This window comes from Falco rusticolus, chromosome 5 (assembly GCF_015220075.1).
Source record: "Falco rusticolus isolate bFalRus1 chromosome 5, bFalRus1.pri, whole genome shotgun sequence".
Lineage (NCBI taxonomy): Eukaryota > Metazoa > Chordata > Aves > Falconiformes > Falconidae > Falco > Falco rusticolus.
In genome coordinates this window covers 55,602,623-55,628,788 of record NC_051191.1, presented here as the reverse complement: position 1 = coordinate 55,628,788, position 26,166 = coordinate 55,602,623, and the positions used below count along the sequence as shown (strand labels likewise).

Here is a 26,166-nt window from a genome sequence, read left to right as displayed (position 1 = left end):
GTGATGCAAATAGGCTTCACAAAATTATGTTTAACTGATACATTTGTCTACTTAAAAGGCAGTGTGACTGTTTCTCAGAGTAAACTCTCATCACTTCAGCTTTTTGATATTCAGTATCTAGTGATTGTTTTGTTCTCTCTCCCCCTCCCCCTTTCCCTCCCCTGCACTTACCAGAGGTCGTTGTGTGCCATAAGGAGGATCCTGGATAATCTTCCAGATCTGAGCTTGGTCTATGTCCATTGCCCTCTCCTGCTGAAATTCTTCCTGCACTACCCTGAGCTTATGGGGAGATTTGGACGCCAAGTCCTTCAACTCTGGTTTTCTTGGGGAGACTGCAAGCAACCTGAGACTGAAGAAGCTGGTTTTGGTGTGTCTGATCAGCTGAACAGTGTTAACCTGGTACTTCCCATTCTGAAGAGCAATTCCAGCATTTTACTTATTTTACTGGTATGTGACTTTCATAAGGACAGGCTACTACCCTGGCCCTGATTTAGGGGACTTTTTGGTTCCTAAAGCTCTTAGTGTTGTTATGAGGCCAAGGAGTCTGCTAGAAGGGCTTCCACCTCCTGGGGAAGCCTGGTATGGAAAGTGGGACTGTGTATGTGTGTTAGCTCTTTCTCTGTCATCCATCCACTGTGTTAGAGAGGGATCTTTAGAGAGTTTGGGAAGGGATCTGATGGGTGTTGCTAATGTACGCCATGAAAAACCCTATTACTTTCTCTATCCAGATACACAGTTTGGTACTCCAGATTCTTCTGTCAGCCTTTCAGGAAGCTGTTTTGCTAATGGGAGCAATGGTTTACTACTGGTAGATGAGAAGGGTATGACAAACAAAGAACTTTGAAAAAGCAGGGTGCAGAGAACAAGTCTTGAAGGCACAGCTTTCTGTTTGCTTGGGAGTTTAATCTTGTTTGGTTTTGACTGGAGAGTCTTGTCAGAGATTTTTGCAGTACTCTTGAGTTTTCAGGACTGCAAGTAGCACGTTTTATTGCTCTTAAAAGACAAAATAAAAAACTTGGGACAGGGAAAATTAATCAGTGCAGGGGAGAAGGGGGCCTTGAAGTAGCAGGACTAGTATGTTTGCCTTTAGCTGGTATAATAAGCTCTGTTAACTTATGTAATGATGACAGAATCCAGGTCCTGACAGCTGCTCAGAGGCCTTCTCTCACTTCCACCTTTCCCACCTGCCCTGTCACCCCTCCCTGTCAGTGGCCACTTGTCCCATGACTGTTCAGCCAGTCACATAGTAAATACCTGCTAACATTTCCACACAAGACCACAAGATTTGCCTGTTAAGGACAAAAGCTAAGAGCTGTGATGGTTCTTCTCTAGTCTGTTAGAGAAATTAAAACTATGTATCATTGAGAATAGAAACCCATGTCAGCAGACAGTGAAGAAACGAGGCTTGATTCTGAGTGGATTCCCATCGGGCATTACAGACTGGCATGTATTTTTCCTGATCTAAGAGGCTATGAAGTAAATTTCAGTATCTCAGGTTACTGAAATGGCTGACAGGAGGGCTTTTGCATAGGGCAAGATCCCTTTCGCAGTTAGGGTGATACTGCAGAGTAGGTAGCAACATTCAGGCATTTGATACCATTGCAGAGCATTAGTAAAAGTGATCAATGAGTTGACATTATCAGTTAACTATGCTGTTACCTTTGGCAGTAGTTCTGGAACCTTTCACTCCATAAACTGAAGCAGATGTATACATCACAAGGCTGTCAATAAGCAAAAGAGAAACAGTGGCTCCTTCCCTGAATGGTACAGCATTCCTGCTTTCCCTTTACTGTCTTGCCATGTGCTCTTGCAGAAATAAATTAATTTAGCTCTGTCCTGATCTTTAAAGTGAGTTGCAATAAATCACAGGCTTTGACAATTCACCTTTCAGTTCGGGAAGAGCATAATCAATCTGAATTTAGATGGGCTAATAAAACAGTGCAATATCCTGGGATAAATATACTGGTAGATGTACAGAAAACTTATGAGGTGAATAACCTCAGCCTGAGAATGCACAAGTAAAATGGAAAGGCCTCTGCATGGTACAGTGAAACAAAACTGAATATCCTTCCAAGGATGATTTATTCACTTATCTGCTTTTAATAATTGTCTGGATTAGATAGAACAGATGGTTAGTGGCTTCTTCTGAGACCTTGAGCTTCTCAGTAGGAAGGAAGATGTTAATACAGTGATGCATTTTCCAGGACCAGGAAGGCTGTGGCCTTTGGTTAGTGCCATTTTGTGCTGTGTGTTCATCTTGGGGGGAATGTAGTCGTGATCACACACTGTCCCACTTGTCTTCATGCTCCAGATCTGAGCCACTCTTTTGGAGAATGGAGGTAGGCTGACTGACGTTAGGTTACATTCCTGAATGTTATATGGAGCAAATCTATGTCAGCAGAGCTGATTGTGCAGACGTCTCCCAGCCCGTTATTCCTGGAGGTCTCAGATATGGTCAAGAATCAGGCTCAGAACTAGAGAGGATTTTCTGGCACAGGCAACCTGTTCTTACCTTAACTGTTTTCCTTGGGTATGGGGTCCCACAGCTTTTTCCTCTCCATCATCCCAGCCTGGATGCATGACTACTGTGTGATAGGGAGAAGCCAGCTGGAAAACACAGTGGGCGGTTGTGGCAGGCTGTAGGCTTGGTTGCTGAGGCCAGTTTTCTGTTTACCTCTTTCAGCTGTACCATTTGCAGTGCGGTAGCCAGGACTACTCAGGGAGGAAAGGAAAAGTAGTGCTGACGAAATGTGTGTTGAGATGATCATACTATGTCAGCACCACCAGACATTTTCTGCCTAATCTTTATGGAAGTGCATCTGTACATCTGTGCAGGTGAATTTAATGTTAAACACCTTAACAACAGAACTATGCCCAAATTAAGGCTACTGGCTGTGGGATTCAGCGCAGAGACTCCAGACAGAGCTCTGTAGTCAAGAAGCATGCTCGTGGGCTGAACGTGGTGTACGTGACTCTTCCATTTTCCGTGACTGAGTGATTACTTGTCTGGTTTATGTACATATCGTGCAGTTTAGCTGTTATGTTGCTACTGCAGGTAGAAGGCTGCCAGCCTTTTGAAAATGAGTAACTGTGGACTGACTCACAAGCTTGATTTTAGGTAAGCATCTTCAATATGCAACCTGATTTTTCTAAACAACAAGGAGACCATAAGTGCCAGAGGCTCTGTGCTTTTGGAAACAGGGCACTAGCTTTAGGATTCCACTTGTCTAAAATCTTGACCTTAAATGTATGTTACCCCTAGAGTTGTGTGCTGGACAGGATTTACATAGTGAAATGCATCCTTTAAACGGAATATTACTCAGAGGTGCCTATTAGATGACAGTTCTTTATTCAGGCGACTGCTTTATTCAGTTCTCTATTTAATCAGAACATACTTAATCTGAATGGTGCTTTTATTAGGCTGTTTCCCAAGGCAGCAGATTAGCGTAACAGTATTAAATAGCAATGACTTCTGCCTAATCAGGGCAGAAAGGTCATGTGTGTTCTGCTTCCCTCACAGGACCTGGTCTGCTCAAGCTCTGTGGAGGTGGCTTGGAAGGTGTTGATGACTCTAAGGACCTTCTTGGAAAGAAATGAGGATGTTCTTGTCTGTGACCTCCTCCGGAGTCAGTTCCTTCAGATTCTGCAGCAGTTGCTGGTAGAGAGCAGCTCAGCCTCTTTACAAGGTGACCTCCGCTGTGACTTGGTTTTGCTGTAAGATCAACTAGCAGGGTAGATGGCTGAGGGGTTGCAGTCCAGGATAAATTGGTTTTGAACTGCTGATGTAGCTTCAGTACTCTTCTGCATGAGGAAATTTGCAGACAGAACTGTACTGTTTTAGTTTTCTTTTCCAGAGATTCTTATTTTGAAGTGAGAGTCTTTTTCTAATTTAGGTTATTCTGGCTTCAAACTGTGATTGTTAAATGAAGGCAAGGTTTTCTTATACTGCTGTAAGTGTTCAAGTGGAGAGTTGTGCTGGTAAATCAACTTGAACAGGGGTTCAACTGGTGACTGAAAAAGGTCCTCCTTTTTGCCTTTTCTGTGTGCAAGGTGTGCCTGAATACGCTGGGTTCCCAGGGCGCAGAGACCAAGGGAAGAGATAATTTGAATCTTTCATGATACTGATCCCCAAGCAGGAACCGTAGTATCACCAAATCTCATAATTCTATTAAATTTCTCAGAGCAGAGTTGCAACTGGGGGAAATCCCTCTGTTTTCCTTACTAGTCCTGGCTGTGGAGTTGGGACTGTTGTCCCATTGTGAAAGGTGCTGTGCAAAGCAGCCTGTGAGCATGAACTGAAAGAGCAAGCAGTGGTAGGATGTCCCTGCCCCCCCCTAGGATGGGGCCCCAGCACAGCTTTTACTTGTTCCTGAGAGGGCCGCTGACACTTTTAACAGCCCCGCTCTATTTGGGGTGTTTTGCTGTGCAGCCATTGGGATGGAAACAAGAGGGAAAGTGTTTTTGCCTTACCTCCAGGATAATCAGTAGACTGGAGAAGAGGGAGGATTTAAAGCAGGAGCATGGTGGAGCGTAAAGCTACAAGATTATGGATGAAGAAGGCTATGTTGGCATCTGCTAGATCTGACCTTGTTTGGAATTGTGCCCATTTGGACTTGTGGTGTCCCTCTGTTGCTGATCAGGGGTGCCAGAGGCTGCAGGGAGGTGAATTGTCCATTCCCTATTGCAGGAGTCACATCTATTACTCCAAACCACTGGTGACAGAGACAGGACACTAGGCTAGAGGGTTTTTTGCAAGATTTGAGCCTTTCTGCTGCCACTAATATCCCCAGCTCCTCTTCCTCATTAACCGAGTCCCTGGCAGCCCCATGGATAAAGTCAAACACCAGATGTACTCTGGAGACATGACTTCCTTGTTTCCCAGCCCACAGGCAGCTCTCTGTGAGGTCTGGGGCAGGTAAGTCCAGGGGATCCACATCCCTGTTCAAACAGTAGCTTGCTCTTAGACAAGAAGGTGGCCCAACAGTGGGACTCCATCAAGAATATATTAACATTAAAGATGCCTGTGAATGTTTCCTCCTCAAAACTGAAAATTCCTGAGCCTTTGTGAAGATATTTTCTGGAGGCTTGCTTGCTGTAGGTATTGCTATACGCAATACAAAATCTTTACCTGTTTACAGTGCTGCAGAAGACTGAATATACTAGGGAGGGGTTGCCCTGGGGAGCTGGTAGTCTAAGCAGCTCCTTTCTCCTCACATACAGACATGCTGTGTGGGCTCTCACTTCTGCTGTCTCTGATCTGCCCTGTGGGGCGGGATGGACAGCCTTTTCCAGCCTCACAAGATGGAAGAGAACAAACCCTGTGCAGCCAAGTGCTCTAAGGTGCTGGGCTGCTGTCAGAGCTTGGGCTGCCAGTGATGGTCAAATAAATGGGAAGAGGGCACTTAGAAAGGGCTTATGACTTCTGGCTTATTAGTGGCATCGATTTGAGTGTTGGTGACCATGCCTCTTACAAGGTTCACTATGGGTGTAAATGATCCTGGCCTCCTTTTTTCCCCCCTCTTTTCTGGTTGTTCCTAGAACGGTGTTGGCAGGATCCAGCATGTAACTCAGGCCAACCCACATCAGCAAGGAGGGGGCCTGATCCAGAGGGAACTGCAGAGAAGAGAGTGAATTTGGGACTCTGTGTGTGTGCATGTGGAAAGGGGGAATACTTCCTCTCCTAATCCACTGTCATTCCTGAGCCAGAAAATTAGCAGTTCTTGGCACGCTTTAACATCCAACAGTTTAGAGTTCACTGACAAGCTAAGCTGTCTGTGCCCTTCTTAGCTAACAGGAACCTGCCTGTTTTGCTGACCCTCCTTTTCCTGGTGCAGCTGCGGAGCAAGGGTGTGAGGGAGCTGGACAGCACAGACTTCAAGCTGCTTCATCAGGGTGAGTGAGCGTCTATCTTCTCCCAGAGGGCTTTGATCTGTGTTTGTTAATTGTTCCATAAGATGATTAGGGGCTGGCTCTTTGTCCTTTGAGAGAAGGTGTACCTTGCGTTACAGTTATGGTTGCTTCGAGGTACTTTCATAGCCAGGACATTGTAAAGAGCCCTGGTTATCAGTCCAGTCAATAAAACCCAGGTTCTCTTCCTCTTGCTTTTACGATACATTTGTTGTCTGAAACCTCACAAGATGACCAAAGTGTTCCCCTGGCCATGACATGATTTCAGGGTCTGTGACTGTTGTTGACTTGGCACATGACAGTATTGCTGATGTGCTTCCTGAATCATCCCTTCTTGTCCACACTTGCTAACACAATCCTGTGGGATTCAGGCCACAGAGGTGTCCTGTGTACCAGCCACCAGGGACCAGCAGCCTAGCAAACCTGGGCTTTCCCTGGAGTGTGAGTCCAGAGCATATGGGTTACAACCAGCTGCAGGACTTGCCCACTCCACCTCAGAGACACAGAAGAGTGGGCTGTGTTTGTTTACTCACCATACCATGAGGTGCTCTCTCATCTGGTGATCCTTACTTGATAACTTCTCCCTTCTTACTTGGCTATTGGAGGTTCATGCAGGCTATGAAAAAGAATAGCTACTAGGAGGAAGTTCAGTTGATCTATCCTCTCATTTCTTCCCTGCTCTGACAAATTGATCTCTCCAGCAGACTTTGAAGGACAATCCCCTTCAATTTGAAATGTTCTGTGTCTCAGGGCTGCCTGTGTTGCCCTTGTAAAGAAACAGTGTTTCTCAGACATTTGTTAGTGAAGGGAACTGGGGGTGTGAAAGAAGCCTGTCCTCTTTATACCAGCCTTGCTCACTGCTGCAGATTCAGAGCACAGCTCAGCTGCTCCCAGGAGTCACAAGCTCCTTTTGCTCTTGCTTTCTGTTCTGTATATTTCAACGCAACTCTCTCCCTGCTGCAGCCACCCCCTTCATTCCCAGCTTGGCTCCCCAGGCTACGTCCTTCAGGGATGAGTGTGCAAGGTACTCTCTGATGAGGCCTATGTGAAACCAGCTCGTAGATGGAAGAGGTGTGGGGAGGAGTGTTGATTTGCATTTTTTGAGAATTGCTTACTCAGACTTTAAGACTCTTCAAAAGATCTCTTATGACAGTTTTGCTGAGCCCTGAGACCTGAATTTACCTCTCAAACTCTTGCTATTGTTCCTAAGCGTTTTGTGCTTACAGCAAACACGGCGCATTTATTCCTAGTGTGAGCAGAGTTGGTGAGAGTGGAGGAGCACAGCTCACCATGCCATTCCCCAGTCTGATCACCATGTGATACAGGCACGTGGCTGTGTGTGGTTGACCTAGTATTAGGATCAAACTCACTCTGTGGAAACAGGTAACTTACAGTCTGTTGCTCTTGGATTCTGCCCAGTGTGGTATATGCCCTTTAACAGACCCTTTTCTGTTCGCCCGCTCCTTGTTATCATCCTCCACTGCACTGTCCAGTATAAAACAAACACTCCAGGGCAGCTGCCTGTTGCTTTGTGCGTACCATGCTCTGTTCATTTTTACTTCAAGTTGTACCACTCTTGTCCAAATTCTCTCCTCACTGACTGATTTCTTTCTTGTGCTGAGGTGCTCTGTTATGTTGGTGTCTGTGTTATGCATGTTCTTTTGTTTCCAGTCAGTAATCTCTGTGGGAAATGCAGGCCGACAGACACTGACCTCCTGCAGCCATCCTTGAATTTTCTGTACTGGAGCCTTCATCAGACAACACCTTGTAGTCAACAGAGAGGTGAGGCAAAATTGTATTGATTTCTCAGTTAACCTCAGTGAGGTTGTGGCGTGGCCATAAGAGACTGTATTCTAATTGTCTCAGCAGGTAAGGGAGATTTTTCCCCTTCCAGATGCAGCATCACAGTTAACAAAGACCATTTTGTATTTGGGATGCGGTTTTCTAGGTTGAGAGATTTTTTTTGGTTGTGTTTGTTTTTGCTGCCTTTTGATGATTCAAGAATTTGGCTGTTGAGAGACAGAACCACTGTATTTTTCTTGTTCGTAAAACACAGCAGTGGGCATTTGGTGCCTTGTTCGAAATGTTCTGGTATTGCCATGGTTCAAAAATTAAACAATAACAGAGAACAGCTCTAACCAACCTTCCAGCTGTGTTAGCTGAAGGCTAGTCATTTTATTAGCTGGACAAGCAGTCGCTTTTGCTGGAGGAGATGAATACCAGCATAGCTGGGTAGCCTTACCCTGATGAGCCATGGCAGCTGAGACTGCCTCACTGCAGCAGGGGTGTGCTCTGTGCTTCTCTTCTGCTTGTCAAGCTGGTTTAACCTGTGCCATCCCATCAGTCTCTCTGATTATGTTTCTCCCACACAGCAGTGGCTGTGCTGCTCTCCGATGTGCCCTTGCTAGAGCTCCTGCAGAAGATTCTAGAGCGCACCTGGTTGTGGTCCCCTCCCTCTGAACCTACTTACCTGTCATCTGAAGATGCCTTGCTGTGCTCTGGATGGCTGTTGGTTGCATCCCTCTTACTTTATCAGCACCGCTACAATACTGAGGTTAGAACCTCTCTAGTGTTCAGATCCAGGGAATGGCTAAACCTTAAACAAACAAAAAAAATTCGAAAAAATCTTCCTTAGCAGAGGAAAGTGGTTTGCCTGGAATCTGCTTGCCTTGGTTGCTCTTTTGCTATCATCCACAAGTTACTCCCTGCTGCACTTCTGAAGCAGGACTGGAAGCTAGCATGTTGCTGAAGGCTGAGACCTGAATCACTGGAGAGTTAAGAGAGGGGCAGAATTCTTGGGGGGGAAAGTACATACACAGCCCTCGTAATCCAAATCACTTCCCACTTCAGGACAGAGCAAAATACATTTTAAGGCCTTTCTCAAGGGAAGGCTGGGGGGTGGGAGACACAGCTCCCATGTTGTAAGGTACTTTCTTGTTACTAAAACGATCAATAGTGGAGCAGTCAAAATCCAAACCTATTATTGGCAAGTAAGTGTTCAATATTAGCAAGCTCTTATGAGTGTGGGCAGCTGTAATTGTATTTGATGATTTGCAGTCTGACAGGACATCTAAGCAGGAGTTGTCAGCTGATATTAGAATTACAGCTTCAAGGGAAGCACTTTCTAATGCCAACACAGGGGATAATGTTACCTTTTGAAGTATCTACCCAGGCGCTTCTCCCTCTCTTGATATGCAGGTAAACAGCCTGTCATGAGCTGTGAGCTCTGCTCTTGCACTTATGCCCAGCAGAGCATGTTCTTTGGGAGGTGGTACACCTATTTGCAGATGTGTAATCACATTAACCACATTAACCACACGTGAGCATCTGCATGGAGGGACAAGTGTTGGTTTTCTAATGCTGAGAGAAGATGTTTTGCAAAAGGCCATCCCAGACCAAAGTCTGCACCTGTCACTTCACGGGTGAGCTGCCTCTGCTTAGGTCTTAGAGCATGGGACTTGTATGGACTGTCAGCTGTGTTACTATGTGATGCGTAGTCAGACCTGCCCATCCTTGCTCTACAATTTACCTTCTCAGTTTCCAAGTCAGGGCTGTGTCTGCATAGTCAGTGTTGTGCCAGTCCCAAAAGGGATTAAATTCTAGTGGCTAGTGTTGAGCTTCACCTTCTGGGAGTGACTCAGCTCATATCGATCCTTGAAGTGCAATCATTTAGCGGTTTATAAACCTGTTGTTTGGCTTCAGCGATACCTTACTGGCTTGATGTGCTATGATGTGCATTCCAGAATCCTTGCACCAGAGATGGGGAAAAAAGCTACAGATACAGGTAGCAAATGGAAGTGGTTCAAGGCTGCTTCAGTGTTTCTGGTCTGCTGAGGGAAAAGGAGAGGGGGGATAAAAGGAAGACTCACTTCTCTTGCTGCTTTCTGCTGTTCAGTATAGCTGAAGCTCCACAAAACATCCTGAAGGCCCTTGTAAGAGAGCCTTTGGCCTTCATGTCTGTAAATGTGAGCTGATGCCAGGCTGTCTCCCTGACCCTGCAGGTTCCCCTCCCTTTTGTAGAGGGAAACAATGGCTCCGAGAAATGGCCACATTCATCTCCTACATTAATAGCGAGGACTTGCCTGGCCGTAGCAAGCTTGTGGCTTAACTGTCACTGCTACTGGCTTTAGTAGAAGCCTGTGGATAAACACAGGTCATGGATGGTAGGCTATTAAAGCCTTTGGCAAACAAATCATCACTGTCACCCTGTTGCTAGGACTCTTCTGTTGAACATTTCTGTCTTCAGAAGATGGTTTGAAGGAGTCATGTCTGTGGTCCTTATGCCTGCCCTCCCATGCCAACTCTCTGCCTTACTGAAGAGCTTGAACCTTTCTGGGGCTCTGCCAGATCCAGATCTGCTGGATTGCTGTGTCAGTTGCAGACTGCCCTCTCAAGGCCACCTTTCCTGTTTCCCCTAGTTCCCAAGTCCCTAACCTCCTCTGCTTCCTTCACCTATGCTGTAGTTCCTAACCCTGGACTCTCTGCAGGCTTCCCAGCTCCAGCAGGCAGGGACAGATTTTTGTCACTGGTGACTTTTGACTGCCTGGTTCCTCAGTCTTGCTGACTCGCTGTGTGAGGTACAGCCGTGTTTGGTGATGGCTCTTCTTGCTACCTCATGTGCTCAGCAGTCTTGACAGCCATGTCCCAGACAGCCTGCAGGGAGTAGTGAGGGCGTGACAGGCACACAAGTTGCACTGTGGTTTGGAAGCTGTACATGGCTGGCAGCTGGTGGTGAGTGAAACTTGAGGGCCCAGTGGTGTAACTCGCCCTTCTGAGTCAGACTCCTGAGACCCTGTTGCTGATCCTTGTTCTTCAGTGGTCATCGTGGGGTAGTGCCTAAGGACTGGAAGTATGTAAAGGAGCTTTTTACCTGGTCCAAATGAGCACTGTTGTTCATTCTCGTCTAGGTTCACCAGACACTCTCTCTAGACCTAACGGAAGTCCTGAATGCAGTCATCTTCAGGAAGAAGAAGCCAATCCTACTGTTAGGTATTTTGCATCTGTTACAGGGATTTGACTGGAAGCAGCCACTAGTACCATATTACAAGCAACAAGGGAGAAGTGGTGACTGTGGAATGGGGTAGTGGAGGTGCTGGTGGGAGCCTGGAAGCTTTGGTCCGTTTGGCTTTGCAGATATGTAACTGGTGGTGAGAAAGGGCAGAAGGGAACTCTGGAGTTCTGCTGTGTTTGGACAAATCTCTCCTTGGAGTTTGGTAGTGACATCAGGAACTGAGCATGAACTGGGAGGGATAGTGTCTCACAAGGAGACGATGAACAAGGGAACTCATGTTGCCATTCCTGTCTGCAGCTGTCAGCAACTGCTGGGAAACTGGTGGGCCCTTAAGCCCAGATTTTTTCTCTTCACTCTCTTCTGTGCTATTGCACGGGCACCAACACACAGGGTGGGGGAGAGGAAAGCATTGACACACACTAACAAGTGGCTCCCTGTCTAGTGAGCATCATGCAGTTCCTGAGAGCTGTCCTGCAACAGAACTTCTCTTCTCTGCTGGTGATCGTTGGCCACAACACAGCCCCAGGTGCTACGCAACCACAGCCATCATCACTGCAGGATGCTGCCTTGCACCCCCTTGCCACGCACCAGGTCTTCTCGCTTGTTGTCAGTTTGCAGAACCTTTTGGTGCATGTCCAGTTGCAGGTATATAAAATGTGACTTTTGGAACAACACTAGTGTTGGGTTTCAAGCAGGAACACTAACACAAGAGCCCACCCTGTTGCAGAACCTAAGGGGCTGCCTGGTTTTGGTTTTTTTTTTCTGCCTGCGTTTTCCACCCCTTACAGACATGTGATGAGGAGGAGGGAAAATGTTCTTGCTGCAGCATGGTGCAGTGAGAAAGAAGGTAAATCAAGCTATGCAGTACTCCCTGCTGCTGAACTGGATAGCTGAAATTCTGTGTACTAATGATGATCTCTGTTTTCCCATCTCCTGCTCTGCAGGGACAGCACACCCATAGGACAGAGGTGGGAAAAGTGTAACAAATCCCAGTCCCTCCCCCATGCTCCTGGCAAGGTGCTTTAGGGGGTAGTACATCAGTCTACATTTAATTTGCTCAAGTGATGTTGAGCTCCAGGGGTAGTACATCAGTTTACATTTAACTCTCTCAAGCGATGTTGGGCTCCCATCTTTTATTCTTTGGAGGCTGTTACTTAATTATTTTTTTAGTCTCAGGATAACTAGTCATGCCTTTGTCTGGCTCCTTGACGTGACAGATAATTTGCAGCATGTTACATCCTGTGAAGGAGATGAAGGGTGTTATTTTCCTGCGCTGCATGCTCTTCAGATCCTGCCACTTTATGCATTTTCCTCTTGCAATAGCTGTTGACTCTTTTGGGGCTTTTTTTCTTCTTCTTTCCCCTTTTGGTATTTCAGAAAGACTTGCTGCTCTCTCAAGCTGTGGTTGCCTGCCTGGAAACCTTAGTGGAATACCTGTATGTGAAGAACCAGGATGTTGGTAAAGTCTTCCTGCTCTTTCCTCTCCTGGGTTTCCTCCCTGCAGTGATGTTGAACTCTTTGATCTCCGTCCAGTAGCACCCTGGAGCACATGGTTAATGAGTTTATGCCCAATAAGAAAAATCATTTATATGCCTAAAGTTAATCATGCGCTTTGTGGGATGAAATCATAGTGCTCGATTCCCCTGCAGGCATGAGCCCTCATTTTGGCTCTGGATGCTAAGAAGCTTTCCAGAACTAAGAAACTCATTCCCCACCCTCAATATGGTAAGAGTGAAAGGTTTAGGAATGGAAGGAGTATAGGAGAATAGTCTTTCACTTCCAGGCCAATTGTAACAAACCTTTAGACCATAAATACTGGGGAAGGAGGATCTGATTATGATGTGTTTTACACATGGACAGTGGTCAGTTTGGCCCTGAAGGAGAGGAAGGGATAACAGGGTACTAGATAGCCTTAGGGAATGGAAGCTGGAAATTCTAGATTTCCAGGGGCAAATGCAGACCTTGGTTTCTGGAGTCCATGTCAGACCTGATGTATACCATGCTAGCAATATAACATAGTATGACAGTGTTATACAGTCCAGGGGGAAAACGGAACCTTCTGCTTATTGTCAGCCACCTGCCACAAAGTTCAGGTGCTGGCTCTGATCTTAAAGCAGACAGAAAGTTCTCTGTCTCTGACCTGTTCCATTCAGCCATTTAAACACTAAGAGAGTTGGGGATGGAGTGAATGAACACCAGACAAAAGGGACACTAGTGGGAGAGAGAAAGCAGTTCAAACGAAGATGTAATACTGCAGATGAATGACAGCCAGTAGCTGAAGGGAAGCTATTAAAAGGCTGGATTGGAAAAAAAAAAAAAAAAAAAAAAAAGGTAGCATGTTATGGGGAGGTTCCACTGATTTGGGATTAAGCTAATGAAATGCTGCTTCAGCAACAGCTGAACCTGTCACTTTGGCTGCCTAAATTCTTGCTGTGGTGCAAAAGTTCACAACAGCAATAACAGGAGTCTCCTTATTCCAAGCAGAATAAGGGTCATAGCTATGCCTGACTGAAAGATGCGAGAACACTGGAAAGAGTGTGGCCTGGACTCTGCCTCTAGGAGTTGTCTCATTTGAGGCTTTCTAAAACCTTCTCGGTGCAGAGATTTTTTTCCAGACGTGCAGGGCAAACTCAGTGCACAGTGCTTTTACTTTCTCATTTCTACCAGCTAGAAGATAGCCCCCAGACATTTTACATTATTTTTTAGTGTTATTTTCCCAGAGAAAAGATTCTTTGAGTGGCAATAGGGAGGTTATGTGACTGCCAGTGGAAAAGGGACCTTTCTAAAATTCTAGTGAGTTGCCATGGTTATACCATGTTATACTTGTTCAAACTTGTTATACAAGTTATATCAGCTGACCTGTTGTCATTGTCCATCCCATGCTCCTAACCTGCAGTACATGCAAGGTAGTAACACAACTGTAGCATCCAGTGAGAGACTTCATGCTGTCACAGGTGGTGACCTTGAGCCTTACCTCTGTTATCATATATGTTCCTTAGCAAGAACATTTTCTCTCCTGATTGTTTGCATTGCTGCCATCAGCCTGGCTGGTCCCAATAGTACACTCTCTGATGCAGATTCAGGATCGGTTTATGCAGCTTATATTGTAGGACTTCCTTCATTCCCCAAAGGGTATTCTGCAGCTAAATAAAACCCATGGTCAGGAAACTTGTCCTCATATTGAAACCAGAGGGTGTTATTTTTGAAACCCTTGGCTAAAGATATCCCCTTACTGTTTTATGACATGCACCCCAGGAGAAGGTTTCTCTTCCTGTACCAGCACAAAGATGGACAAAATGTATTTTCTGATTTAAAAAGCTGTTAAGCTTTTGTCCTCATGACTGAACTCCTGCCCAAAGAGTGACAGATTAAAAAGCAAGTAAGAACAGAGCAAAATATCCCCTTAGTGTTTCACAGTGTGGGGTCTAGAAAAGAAAACTTGGGGTCAGTATTGAAGACTGTGCTTATCCGGGTCCAGCCTGTCACTTGGCCAGTTTTAAAGCTGTTTTTGATTGGCTTCTCCTTCTCTCCCAGCTCTACATGTTGCTTCACAACCCTGGCACCGATTCCTGCTCTTCACACTACTCGATGGGAGCCAGAAGTCCTTTCTGCAGCCAGAAGTTCTCAGGCTGATGACTTTGGTGAGCAGGGAAAGGGCAGGCTGTTCTCCATTTTTTCCAGTATGTCAGTATAGTGCATGTAGGTCAGTTACTGGAACTTAAACCCTACGCACACACAATCTTAGATGCTTCTGTGACTTTGTCTGGCACTATATTCGTGCCCTATAATAATGGTACTTTCAAGTGAACTTCCCTTCCACACCCTGCAGAAACTGACCTCGCTGTTAGTGAGCACATCCTGTTCTTCTGGTGTTTGTAGCATTTATTTATATCATCTAGGACCCCTGGGGAGGAGAGGGGAAACCTACAGAGAACATGCAACTGCTGTTACCAGTCAGGGAGCGTGCTGTGGCTCTCGGGAGAACAGAGCTCTGCTCTGTATCACAGCTTGTCTCCCCATGTCCGACCTCACAGACCTGACTTTTCAGGGCAGGGAGTTACCGCAGTCAACTACACTGCTGTATGTGGGGCCTGGGAGCAGGAGGGGGAATGTGGGCCTACCCAGCAGAAATGCTGAAGATAAGGCCCCCATGGCAGTGGGTAAGAGGAAGGGGTTGTTAATATGAACCTGCCTCCTCCAAATACAAGATGAGTCTGTGAATATTTGCTATTCTTATTTCACTTTTAAAAGGTTACCTGGTTTATTTCAGTTCCTTCCTGACCTGAACCAAAATAAGTCTGATTATAAATCAGAGCACTGTCAACACAGATATTTGCACTGGTTCTGTTAGAAGTGGTATAAAAATCAGGCCTGTGCTTAAGGTGCTGCAGCATCCCATTACACAGAAGAGGTCTTTTCAGGAGATGAGTCACTGTTGGAGTCGGTGGGTCTTTCACTGTTTAATGCCTCTGTGTTTTCCTTTGTTCAAGTTTCTGAGATATCAGAGCAGCAACGTTATTTCTCAAAAAGAAATTAGCCAGGTTCTCCAGCAAGCAACAGAAGTCAACTTAGCAGAGCTGCCTGAGGCCACAGCTCGTGCTTTTCACCTCTTCCTTTGTCAGGTAAGAGAGCAGTGACTGCATAGGAAAATGAGAATGGAATCCCTAGGGGTTTGCTTTAGCCTGTGGTGGGGAGCCATAAACTTCCTTTGAGGAGGTTGTAGTAAGATGAAGAAGAATCCTGCGGTTGCTAGCTTGGCCTACTGCCTTGAGGGGTGTACAGTGAAATCAGAAAGGGAGTGATGCCAGCAGCTGCCTAAAGTGTGTCATCATATTGCGTGGCCTCTTGGTTCCTGGCTCAAAATCTGAAGGTCTCATTGCTCTGTGTGGAGATGAGGGAGGGAGGTATGAAGGAACAAGCCCAACAGTTTCCTGTTAGTCTGGAAATCATTCTTTCTTCTGGCTGCTCAGATTCAGAGCAGTCATTGCCAGGTGGAGCCAGTGCAGTCAGGGACCATTCAAAACTTGCTGGAACGCCTCGTGGGCCAGAGGACCTCATCTGTAAAACGTCAGGACATTGTGTATCCTTTGCTGGGCAAATGCCTTTGATAGGGGATGTGAGAGTGGTAGGTGTAACAGAGATGGAAAGAATACTTAACCTGCTGCTCCTTCCTTTGTTCCAGCTGAAGGCAAAGAGAATTGGAGAAATTCTGAGTGGTTCTACACTTGGCTAACTTTGGGGTGAAAGACTTCATCATCCCCCAAATTTGAGAAGACATTTGGGAAATGAGGAGACATTTGGGATGAAAGATGGGTCTGTGTGCTAGGATTGCATTCATCTATATGGCAGAGGTAGTCTGATGAAACGGGAGCAGGTGGGGGAGCCTGTGACTTCAAAGCAGTAACGATCCCTAGAGGATGAGCAATCACTTAACCTCTGTCTGCATGCTAGCTAGTGCCGGTATGCCCATGAAGTTGTGGAAACCCAAAGATGGTTCGAGTGCTTTCAAAGTACAGCGAGCATTCAGAAACCACTGAATGGAGTTACCGAATGTTGTTCTGCTTGGCATTGGAGTCCCCTGCTGAGAAATGAGCCCTCCTCTTCTCCAGGGATGGAGGCAGGGCTTGCTCCCAGATCACTTGTGGAGGAGGGAGCCTGAAGCAGTATTTGTTTATTTCTCAAACTGTCTGCTTTTGCCTTCCTGTTTTCATCATGCCGCATTGCCTCAGACAGGTAGCGGTGATGGAAGTGGCCGTGGGCAGTGATTTCCTGTTGGGGTGGGGACTTCCTCCTTTGTGGGATGCTGTCATCAGCCACGTGCAGGGTATGTGGTAGGTGAGGTGTTTGCTGCCTGTGAGGAGTAGCTTGTCCTCATGTTTACACCCAGTGTGAAACGACCACTCCATGGTGGGATGCTCGGAGCATAAGTTGTTCAGGTGGAGACCATCCAGCCCCACGAAGTTTGTCTCCACTGCCTTTGCTTGTCTGTACAGGGGTGAGGGAAGGTGGGCAGGAGGCCTCATTACATTGCTAAAGTTGCTTCTCATTTCTGGCTTTTCCACATAGGAAGAAGCCTTCGAATCCTGGTTGTTAGGAAAAATTTTGGATGTTCTTGAAGTGCAGCAGTGGTGGCTACTTGAATAAGATAGTCATGAACATGGAAACAAAATCCTCTGATCAAAACCAAGCTTTGACCTAAGTTTTGTCAAGAAAGGACTTTCTTCAGGTTCACTTACACTGGCATTTCTCACACGTGTTGGGGGGGAAGGGGTCCATGGCTTGGGGGAGGGTTGGTTTAGTAATGAAAGCCTCCTGTCAGCAATGTGTCAAATGTGGGAATTCCCGTAGCATGCTGGAGTTTCAGCCATGCCTTCCAATCATTTTCCTCTCATGCTGTCAACGACAGATGTCTGGGAAGTGTGGCAGTGTCTCTCTCACACATCGGAGACTGAAATAAGAAGAAACAGTGCACTCAGCAGAGGAACAAGGCAAGAATGGAACAGGAGACCCCATCCTGCCATTTATTATTAGAGAGAAGATGGACAAAGGAAGTAATTTTTCGCTCATTTTCGGAAAAAGTTTTGTTGAAAGTCATTTATAAAGCCCAGTTACTGAAATGGGCTCTTTGTTATCTGCTCTGTGTGGGATGAGGCTTGGTTGATGCTCTTCAGTTACCAAGATACCGAACTGCCTGGTGGAAACAGCGTGGCAGAGGGGTGGCGGGTGTGACGGAGGCGCTGGGCTCACCTGCCTCGGTGTAGCTGGCGGTGCTGCGGGCTGGCCCCCTCCTCCGGGCCGGCGGGGGTGTCCGAGACACAGCCAGGAGCCCTGGGGAAGCAGATGCGCTGCTCGTCCCGCTGGGAAGAGGAGACTTCTCCCAGGTCACGGACGGTCCCTCAGGCTGCCTGTTGCCTCCAAGCCCTGCAAGCGCCCCGCTCCCGCTGGGGCCGTAACTAACGAGGCTCCTTCCCCGGCGGACCGGCAACGGGAGCGGCCGCGGGGGGGCGCGGGGCCCGGCTGCCCCCCGCCCCGGCGGGGCCGGTGCGGGACCGGGGCCGGTGGCGGGGCGGGGCGGGAGCTCAGGAAGTGACACGGCGGGGCGGGGCGGCGGCAGCGGCATGGCAGCGCGGCGGCCGTGAGCGCCGATCCCGGTACCGGCCCCGGTTCCCGGCCTGCAGGTGAGGGGACGCGGCCGCGCCGCCCCGCCCGGCGGGGGAGGGCCGGGGGGAGCTGGGAGCCCTCCCCTCCCCTTCCCGGTGGGGCTCAGCGGGACCGGCGCGGGCTGCCCGGCCACGGCGGGGCGGGAGGGAAGGGCGGAGATGGGGCAGCCCGCGGCACGGGCGGGCGGGGCGGGGGTGGCCGCTGCCGGAGGGAGCCCCGGGCGGGAGGGGAGCCGTGCAGCCGGGGCGGCCCCGGGGACCCTCGGTGCAGCGGCTTTGCCCTTGCCCGAAGGGCTCTGCTACCGCCGCCGGCTCCCCCCTCTCCGCCCTCGCCGGAGCCCCGCGCAGGGGCTGTGCGAGGAGCCCACCGCCGGCAGCACCGGGGGAGCCGGCCCACCCCGCCCGCCGGTTCCCATCCGCTCCGTGCCGCCTGCTGCGGCCCCTTGGCGCGGCCCCGGGTGGGCTTCCCACGGCGCGGCCAGCCTGGGCTCGGCTGATCCGATTTCCACGCCTCCGTCCCCGTGTGATTGCCGCTGCTTTCAGCGGTGCTTGAAAGGGGACCGCGGCCGCCCGGGCCCCTCGGGGTGCTGCTGAGCCCCTCCAGCGGGACGGGAGGCACGGAGGCGGGCTGGGACGGATCCGCTCCTGGTGGAAATCGCAGCAGCTCGCTGGCTTCGGCCGGGGCTGCCTGATCCCGGCTGGCGGCCATCCCTGTGATGCACAAGTGCAGGGTTTGGTGGTTAAGGGACTTTGGAGGCAAGCAGGTGTAAAGGGCCGTCGTGTTATGGAAGCAGCTGGTCCTGTAAGCCCTGGAGAGGAACATCCTAGCAGAACTCTGAGCAGCTTGTGTTTCACATCCAGAGCTTTTGGTTCGGCTGTGACAAGAGATTAATTCTCATCTGGTTGACGGAGGAGCGGCTTGGAGATGAATTTGTGGGGCGGGGAGTTTTCATTCCTTGTTTTGCCACGGTGTGCTCCAGGGGCAAGCTGGCTTATGATGCTTTTCCCCCTGCGTTTCAGTGCCCTGCAAAGGGGATCGGGGGGATGCTGCAAAAGTCCCTCCTGGGAACCGAAGTGTGCCAGCGTGGCTCTCCCTTGCGAGCTCATTAAGTGAATAAATCCCAGGGATGCTCAGTTCAGATGGGGCTCCTGCAGGAGAATTTATAAAGTCATTAAAAACACGTTAATGGAAAGTACTAACCATCTATAACACAGCGTCTGTTGTCATGTCTTTGGAAAAACACGTCTAAATTAAGAGGATGGGAGACAGCGAGACAGACTGGTGGGCTTTCTGCTGAAACAACCAGCTGGCCGGGGCTGTGAGGGTATATTGATGGAAACTCCTTCCCATCTGTAGCATCAGGCTAGACGCTGGCTCCCTGGGCTGCTCTGGGAGCACTGGGCAGGGCCAGCTTTAGCAGGGATCTCTTCAGGGAAGAGCAAGAGGGAAGCGTGGAGCAGATTTATGGTGTTTCTGTCTCATCTCATCCCTCAGCAGGTGGGAAGACATGAGGGAGGGTTCATGGGGAAAGCATGGAGGAACATCTTCAAGAAGTTTTGGCATCCTCGTGCTTACGCAGTCCAGCCTGGAGAGGAGGGAATGTTCTCTGTTATTAAAATGGGGTGAAATGGGCAGGACAGCAAAGGGAAACTGAAGCTGGTGCCACATGGCACGAGCAGCCTCACTTTCCCTGCAGGTGTGGGCAACAACTGGATCCTGCTTCGTTTTCACTGGGGTGTTTCAGCCCTGATGGACTATGGCAGTCAGTAGCTTTGGTGTGAGAATAGTATCAGCAGGGAAGGGGTCAGATGAAAAGGTGATGGGCTTCTGATATGGTGTGGTCTTCCAGTCCTCCTCTTCCAGCCTTGTTCTGTGACACAATCTGTAGGGCTGCTGCAGGAGGATTTGTAAAGTCATTAAAAACATTTTCATTGAAAACACTAACCATCTATACTGTAGCACCTGATGTCATGTTTCTGGAAAAGCCTGTCTCTGTTCCGAGACCCAGAGGCAGCCAGGCAGGCTGGTGGGCTTTCTGCTGCAGTAACCAGCTGGTCAGCAACCACCTCGGCTGAGAGCCATGCTTTGCTCTTCTGCTGCCTGAGCAGGGGTTTTTGCAGCTCAACACCTTCTTCCTCGGAGCGGCCTCAGGGCCTCCTCTGGCCACCTGTCTCCCACGTTGGAAGGGGTGGATGTGGGAGCCCTGCCCAGGCGCTGGGACTGCTGCAGGCAGCGGTTTTGCTGTTTGCTGAAAGCCTGGTCTGGAGGCCACCAGCTGCCTCCAAGGTCTCTCTCTGGTTCTCCACGAGCATGGCAAATAGCCAGCCTGGTCCTTATGGCTGTGTGTCTGATCTGAGGGGCAGTCACATTTTGTGCTTTCGAGTTGCTGCTTTTACTCCTCCCCAAGAGCCTGGAGAGAGTGAGCAGCTGGGGGGGCTCTGCAGAGGGAGGACCCATACCCCATCACTAGGCTAGGCCTCAGGCCCTTGGGTCGTGGTTTTTGGCAGGGTGAAGCAACCTGTTGGAAGCCAACCAGGCTGGTGGGTCCAGCAGAGCATCTGTTTGCCCAGACTGGAGTACTTCACCTTACATCCTCGGCTTGTTGGTGTGCTTTGTGGCCTTCACGGTGGCTGGAATATGCCTGAAGCCTCACACCACAGCGGGCAGGGGGGACAGACCCCAGGCCTGGCGTGGGAGGCTTGTGCTGCCATCCTGGCTCTGCATCACATCCAAAACACGTGATGCTGAGCCCACACCTGTGGACAGCTGTATCTTCCTCTGCAACGCAGATTGTAGTTACACTGATCTGTTCCTTTCCAGGAGTGCTGCCTTTTGCAAAGCACAATAGCAAAATAATGCAGAGGGTTTCTTGTGTTCGACGCCGTTTCCCTGGCTGTGCTGCGAAGGCGCTTGGCTCAGCCTCGCCGGGAGGTGCCTGGTGGGAGCTGCCGCTGCTCCTCGCTGGGCTGGAAGAGCTGCCAGTGCTGCCTGCTTTGCCTTGCTCCTGGGCCCGAGGTTGAACAACCCGTATTTGTTTAAAAAAGAAAAACAAGAGGAAAAGAAAGTATCTAGATTTGTTGCAAAGAAGGGATTTGTTTCTGTCCCAGTGTTAGGGCATCACAGAGACAGGTTCAGCTGGGCAGGCGAGCTCGGGCTTGGGAGGGGAGAGGGGTGGCAGGGTGAGGGCAGCTGTCATGGCCTTACACACCTGCCTTTCCCTCAGGAGCACGAGGCAGGTCAAGGGATGCCTCTGAAGGAGCTGCTGCTTCTGTAATTGCTGGTGGCCACTGCTCGCCTCTGCAGAAACCTCATCCCTGTGGACAGGCTGCCTCAAGTCCTGCCTGGAGGCTGAGGTATCGCTCTCCTTTTCAAGGTCTAAGCTGTCTCAGGGACCAGGGTCCTCATTCTCAAGGACCTTCTCCTCTAGCCTCTTTTCTGCAAGCTTTCTCTCTCTGACAGGCTCTTGTGGCCCAGAGCAGCGGAGAGGGACGTGCCTGGGGCAAAGGGTGGGAGTTACCAGGTCACCCAACTGCTGCTTTTCTGCATGGGGCCCGCAGCTGGCACCTGGCTTGTAGCGAGGGGAAGGGTGCAGGTACCAGCACCCCAAGAGGTGAAGTGAGATGGCTAAGCTGGTCAGGCCTGGTGCTTGAAGGAGAGGTGGACTTCAGCCCCTTGGTGATCCTCCTCCTCCCTTTGGCCCTGCTGCTTTGGTGACTGGGCTCGCAAACCCAGCAAAAAGGTAGCTGTTATTTTTGGGAGAAGGGGTAGGACTTAATTTTTCTGCTGGGTCAGTGCTCAGTCAGATCCCTGGGGGCCCAGCCGGCAGCAGAGGCAGGTAGAGAGGAGGGGGAGACCGGGGCTTCCCCTGTAGGGGAGGGCGGGCTGGCTGCAGCATCACCCCGCGGGCCTGCTCTGGCCACTGTCTCTCTCAAACCCCTTGTGGGGGCAAGGGAGAGGCGGGCCAGGACCCTGGCGCTAAGGGCAATGTGGTCCTGAGAGGCTCATGTGACTTCTCCCTTTGGTAAGTCTCCTCACTGGTCATTGATTTTGTTGGTCCATTTTGTTCCAGGCTGCAGCGGCTGACATGGATTTTCTCTTCATCTGCCCCTTTGTGCTGCCACTGCTGCTGTCCCGGGGCAGCTTCGCAGACCTGGAGAAACAGAGGGTGGACTCTGGCTTGGAAATCTGTATCCTCTGCAGCCTGCCCCTCGTGCCCTGCATACGTGCTCGTGCCTGCTGAGGCCAGAGGGAGCTTGTGCACAGGGAAGGAAAGGGTCGGAGACCATGGAAAGAGGCACAGGGGAATGGAAGAGAGAGGACCCAGAACTGCTGGGCAGTTGCCTCTTTGCCCTTCTGTGGAAGAGCTTTAGCTGAGCTCCTGAGTTTACTAACCAAGCGCCTGGCTCAGGGCAGAAGCAGAGATGAGTTTTTTGGTGGTGCCTGGTGTTCCCCCGAGCGCAGCACTTTTCCTTTCTGCTCCAGCATGCTGGGCACATTTCCCAGTCCGTGCTTGGGAGCAGTGCAGCCAGGCAGCTGGCAGAGCATGCCTGCGGGTCTCAGTGCTTTGGGGTCACTGGCTGGGATGACGGAACAGGGCTCCTGGGTTTGTGACACTTGGTCTCCTCTGTGCCGTGAGCGTTATTGCCTATTAGGAGGTGGGATAATGCAGGCTCTTCTTAGCACACAGCAACATCCCTTGGAGAACAGGCAAAGTACGAAAAGATATTAAATGTGCGTGCTTATGGAGACATGTATGGGGAAGGTGGGAGTTTGTGGTCCTCCCTCAGCCCATCATCCAGAGCAGGAGCTGGCAAGTAGGAAGCTCCCCAATGAGCGCCCAGCGTTAAGTGCCCCGCTGGGGTGTCTGGGCAAAGGGGCTCACTGGAAACCATAGTTTCATCCTGGCTTAGGTACTGCCCCCCAGCCCTCAGGCACCCCGTGGAGAACCTGGGGGGGCTGGGATGGTGCTGGGTGCTCAGTGGAGGGGGCGAGCAGGAGCATGGTGGGATCATGCTGGCAGTGCCCTTGACTGTGGTGCAGATAAGAAGCTGTTTGAGGTAAAGCGCAAGGACCAGATGAACGCACTGAAGAACCTGATTGAGCTCAATGACGTCAACCAGCAGTACAAAATCATTGACATCATGCTCAAGGGACTCTTCAAAGTGAGCCGCAGTGCTGGATGCTCTCTGGGCTCAGTGTGCTGTGGGGCCATGGAGGGTGGGCAGGAAAAGCAGGGAGAGCCAGGGAGCCTCCGTGGGTTCAAAGGGAAGAGATGGGTGGGCAGGTGGGCTCTAGGACCTGAAGGGAGGATTCCATGGGGCTTCCAAGCGAAGTGGCTGGAGCAGCACCTCTGGGGTACAGGTAAGGGCTGGCTGGCTGGGTCAGTAATCAAGGGCTCTGGCAGGTGCTGGAGGACTCCCGGGCTGTGCTCATCGCCGCTGATGTACCTCCCGACGGGCCTTTCCCTCAGGATGAGAAGATAAAGGATGGTAGGTCCTCTCCAGTCCTTGCCCCACTCCCTTTTCTAGTGCTCTGGTGCATTGCTGACATTCTTTCTGGGACCCCTGTGTACCCGACCAGACCTGGACTGGTACGTCTCTCTCAGGCCCCTCTTGCTGTCTCTCTGACCAGTTCATATGGGGGAACCTGCCCACTTGCCCTCAGCTTCCCCATCTCCCAGCGGGGATGTAGGCACCAGCAGGACAGGGCATGTGTGCTGATGGCGCTGGTGGCTGTCCCCACAGCGTACTCCCACGTGGTGGAGAACACCGCCTTCTTCGGGGACGTCGTCCTGCGCTTCCCCAAGATCGTGCACCACTACTTCGACCGCAACTCCAACTGGAACAGCCTCATCCGCTGGGGCATCGGCTTCTGCAACCTGACGGGCGTGTTTGAACAGGGACCCCACTCCCAGGTCCTGGGGCTGGTACGGCTCCTGGTCCCCCCCTGCCGCATCCCCTCTCTGCTGCTGGGGCTGTGGGGTGAGGTTTTTGGGGTAAAAGGAGGGCAGGGGGAGTGTACTCCATGTCTGATGGTTGTCCTTGGGCTGAGGGATGGGGGAAGAGCATGGAGGGGGCTGGTGGGGAGGAGGGGACCCTGGTTGCAGGGGGGTGTGGGTGGGAGGTACCACTCCCCGATGCGGTCTCCGCTTTGCTCTGCAGATGGCTCAGGAGCTGGGAATCAGTGAGAAATCGCCTGATTACCGTAATCCCTTTAAAACGGACCACTCTGAGGTAAGACAGCAATGCCACTGGCTTGCCCCATGGGCTTGCCTGGTCACATCACAACTCCAGGCAGCTGGCTGGGGAAGGGAACGGGTGGTTTGGTGGGGAATGACCAAAAAACCCCGGCATGGAAGAAGTGTGACTGAAACACGCACGTCAAATTTCCCAGCTGGGCTGCAGCTGGCTTTGGGCATCTGGTGCCATCTCCCCACTGCTATGGCCATCATGCCCAAGGGGGACATCAGGACCCCATTTGCTTTGTGCTGTGTCTGACCTCAAACCCCCTGGCACCGTGGGGCTCGTGTGTTAGCTTCGGTGGGTTTGCTGGGGGGTTGTGCCTCTGGGAGGCTGTGGGCACTCCCCCATGATGACCCCCCGCTGTCACCCCACAGTTTTTCCCCAGTGCGGACACCTTCCAGAAGGCGCTACGGGAGGAGGAGAAGCGGAGGAAGAAGGAGGAGAAGCGGAAGGAGATCCGCAAGGGCCCACGCATCTCCCGCTCGCAGTCGGAGCTGTAGCACACGGGGGCTTGCACCTCGTGGTGGGGGCGATGCCACTGGGATGTGGAGCGGCGTGCTCCCTCTTGGCAGCCTCGAGCTGGTGCCCGGCGGTCCCCTTTCCGTTTGTGCCGTGGGTTTTATTTTGTTGCCTTTCCCTTTCGTTTGGCGGGGGCCGAGTGGTGGTGCTGGCGGGTTGCCCCAGTGGGGCTGAAGCAGGGTACCCCTTCCCCAGAGCCAAAGCACAGTGGGAAGGCAGCGGGGCCATGCCGTGGGCTCACGGGGTGCTGCTGCCTGTGGGGAAGTAGGGCAAGGGGGACATGGTGCACCTGAGCCCTGTGGGGAGCCCAGGGACCCCTCCCCGCCTCAGCACGCCCCGCGCTGAATGTGCCTCCTCCGTCGTGGGTGGGCTGGGGAATGCGTCATGCCAAACAGCCTCATAAGCGATGCTGCTTCTCTCCGTTTTGGGATTTTTGTTGTTAAACCGGTGATCTCATTGGCACCCCCCACCTGGTTATACCTGGTCTGCCCAGCCGCTACCTCTGCCAGCTCAGCTCTCCACTCTTCCCAGCAGCTGTTTTACCGCATTTCATCAGCCAGCCGTAGCTGAGAAGGCCAACGGCATCCCACCCTCCCACGTGGCTACTGCAGGGCATCCCAGCAGGGAGGCGAACATGTGGTGAATTTTTGGGAAGGTGGGATTTCAGTTCTTGGTCCTCTTTGCAGCTGGCAGATGCCTGTAGCGCAAGCCGAAGGTGCTGGGGAGCCCGCCCTGAGCCCCGAGCCCTGCGTCCCGCTCCTGGCCTCGCCAGCGGCGCGGCCACCGGCATCGTCCATGGCCGCTGGTGGCTCTTGCAGAGGAACCGTCCCTGAGCAGCAGGTGCGCCGTGCCGGGCTGGGGGCACCGTGGCCGTGGGGAAAGGGGAAATGTCCAGGATTTATAACCATGGAGCCGGGTCCGTCTGGTGGGGGGTGGCAATGGGTGCGTGTTTTGTTTTTTCTTGAATAAAATTAACTTTTTTTTTTTTTTTTTTTTTTTTTTTTTAAGTAAAAGAAGCCCGCTCTTGCTCCCGTTACTGGTGGGCGTCGGGTCTGGCGCCTCCGGGGGTGAGGGTCCGTGGGGAGCTGAGGGGGGAAGGAGGCGCCAGCGCGGAGGGACAAACCCCGGTCTCCAGCCGCCACCTTCCACCTGGCCTTTCGGCCCCCCAGCCCGCCCGGGAGCGTGGCGGTGCGACCCCTGCCCCAGCCGGGTCTTCCGTGGGCAGAGGAGGAGCCGGCGCCTCTCGCCCGGCTCCCACGCGTGTCCGGGCCGGCCCCGCCCCCTCATGAATATTCCGACAGGGGGCGGGGTGCCGGGGCGGGGCGG

The 26,166-nt window shown here is 51.0% G+C and overlaps 2 protein-coding genes across 7 annotated transcripts in view; both read left to right on the top strand.

The window, feature by feature from the left end:
• MEI1 (meiotic double-stranded break formation protein 1) overlaps positions 1-17,535 on the top strand; it is a 39,296-nt gene extending 21,761 nt beyond the window's left edge. For all 3 annotated transcript variants that reach the window (XM_037387527.1, XM_037387528.1, XM_037387529.1), the window contains 12 exons: positions 175-447; positions 3,521-3,686; positions 5,788-5,892; positions 7,579-7,689; positions 8,280-8,461; positions 10,815-10,896; positions 11,361-11,563; positions 12,296-12,377; positions 14,453-14,559; positions 15,409-15,540; positions 15,889-15,998; positions 17,325-17,535. In XM_037387527.1, the coding sequence (XP_037243424.1) occupies positions 175-447; positions 3,521-3,686; positions 5,788-5,892; positions 7,579-7,689; positions 8,280-8,461; positions 10,815-10,896; positions 11,361-11,563; positions 12,296-12,377; positions 14,453-14,559; positions 15,409-15,540; positions 15,889-15,998; positions 17,325-17,370 (1,599 nt within the window). In that variant the 3' untranslated portion in view covers positions 17,371-17,535. The remainder of the gene's footprint in view (positions 1-174; positions 448-3,520; positions 3,687-5,787; positions 5,893-7,578; positions 7,690-8,279; positions 8,462-10,814; positions 10,897-11,360; positions 11,564-12,295; positions 12,378-14,452; positions 14,560-15,408; positions 15,541-15,888; positions 15,999-17,324) is intronic.
• A 476-nt stretch (positions 17,536-18,011) lies between these two features.
• On the top strand, positions 18,012-25,302 carry CCDC134 (coiled-coil domain containing 134). Of its 4 annotated transcripts, none has more exons than XM_037390240.1 (8): positions 18,012-18,096; positions 21,303-21,432; positions 22,149-22,266; positions 23,120-23,241; positions 23,484-23,568; positions 23,824-23,993; positions 24,241-24,312; positions 24,696-25,302. In XM_037390240.1, the coding sequence occupies exons 3-8, from the start codon at positions 22,164-22,166 to the stop codon at positions 24,819-24,821; spliced, it is 678 nt and encodes a 225-aa protein (XP_037246137.1). In that variant the 5' UTR covers positions 18,012-18,096; positions 21,303-21,432; positions 22,149-22,163; the 3' UTR covers positions 24,822-25,302. The 4 variants fall into 4 exon arrangements, with proteins under 4 accessions (XP_037246137.1, XP_037246134.1, XP_037246138.1 ...); XM_037390237.1 differs by having other exon boundaries at positions 23,824-24,005; XM_037390241.1 differs by having other exon boundaries at positions 23,824-24,060; positions 24,696-24,813.
• Positions 25,303-26,166: the final 864 nt, after the last annotated feature.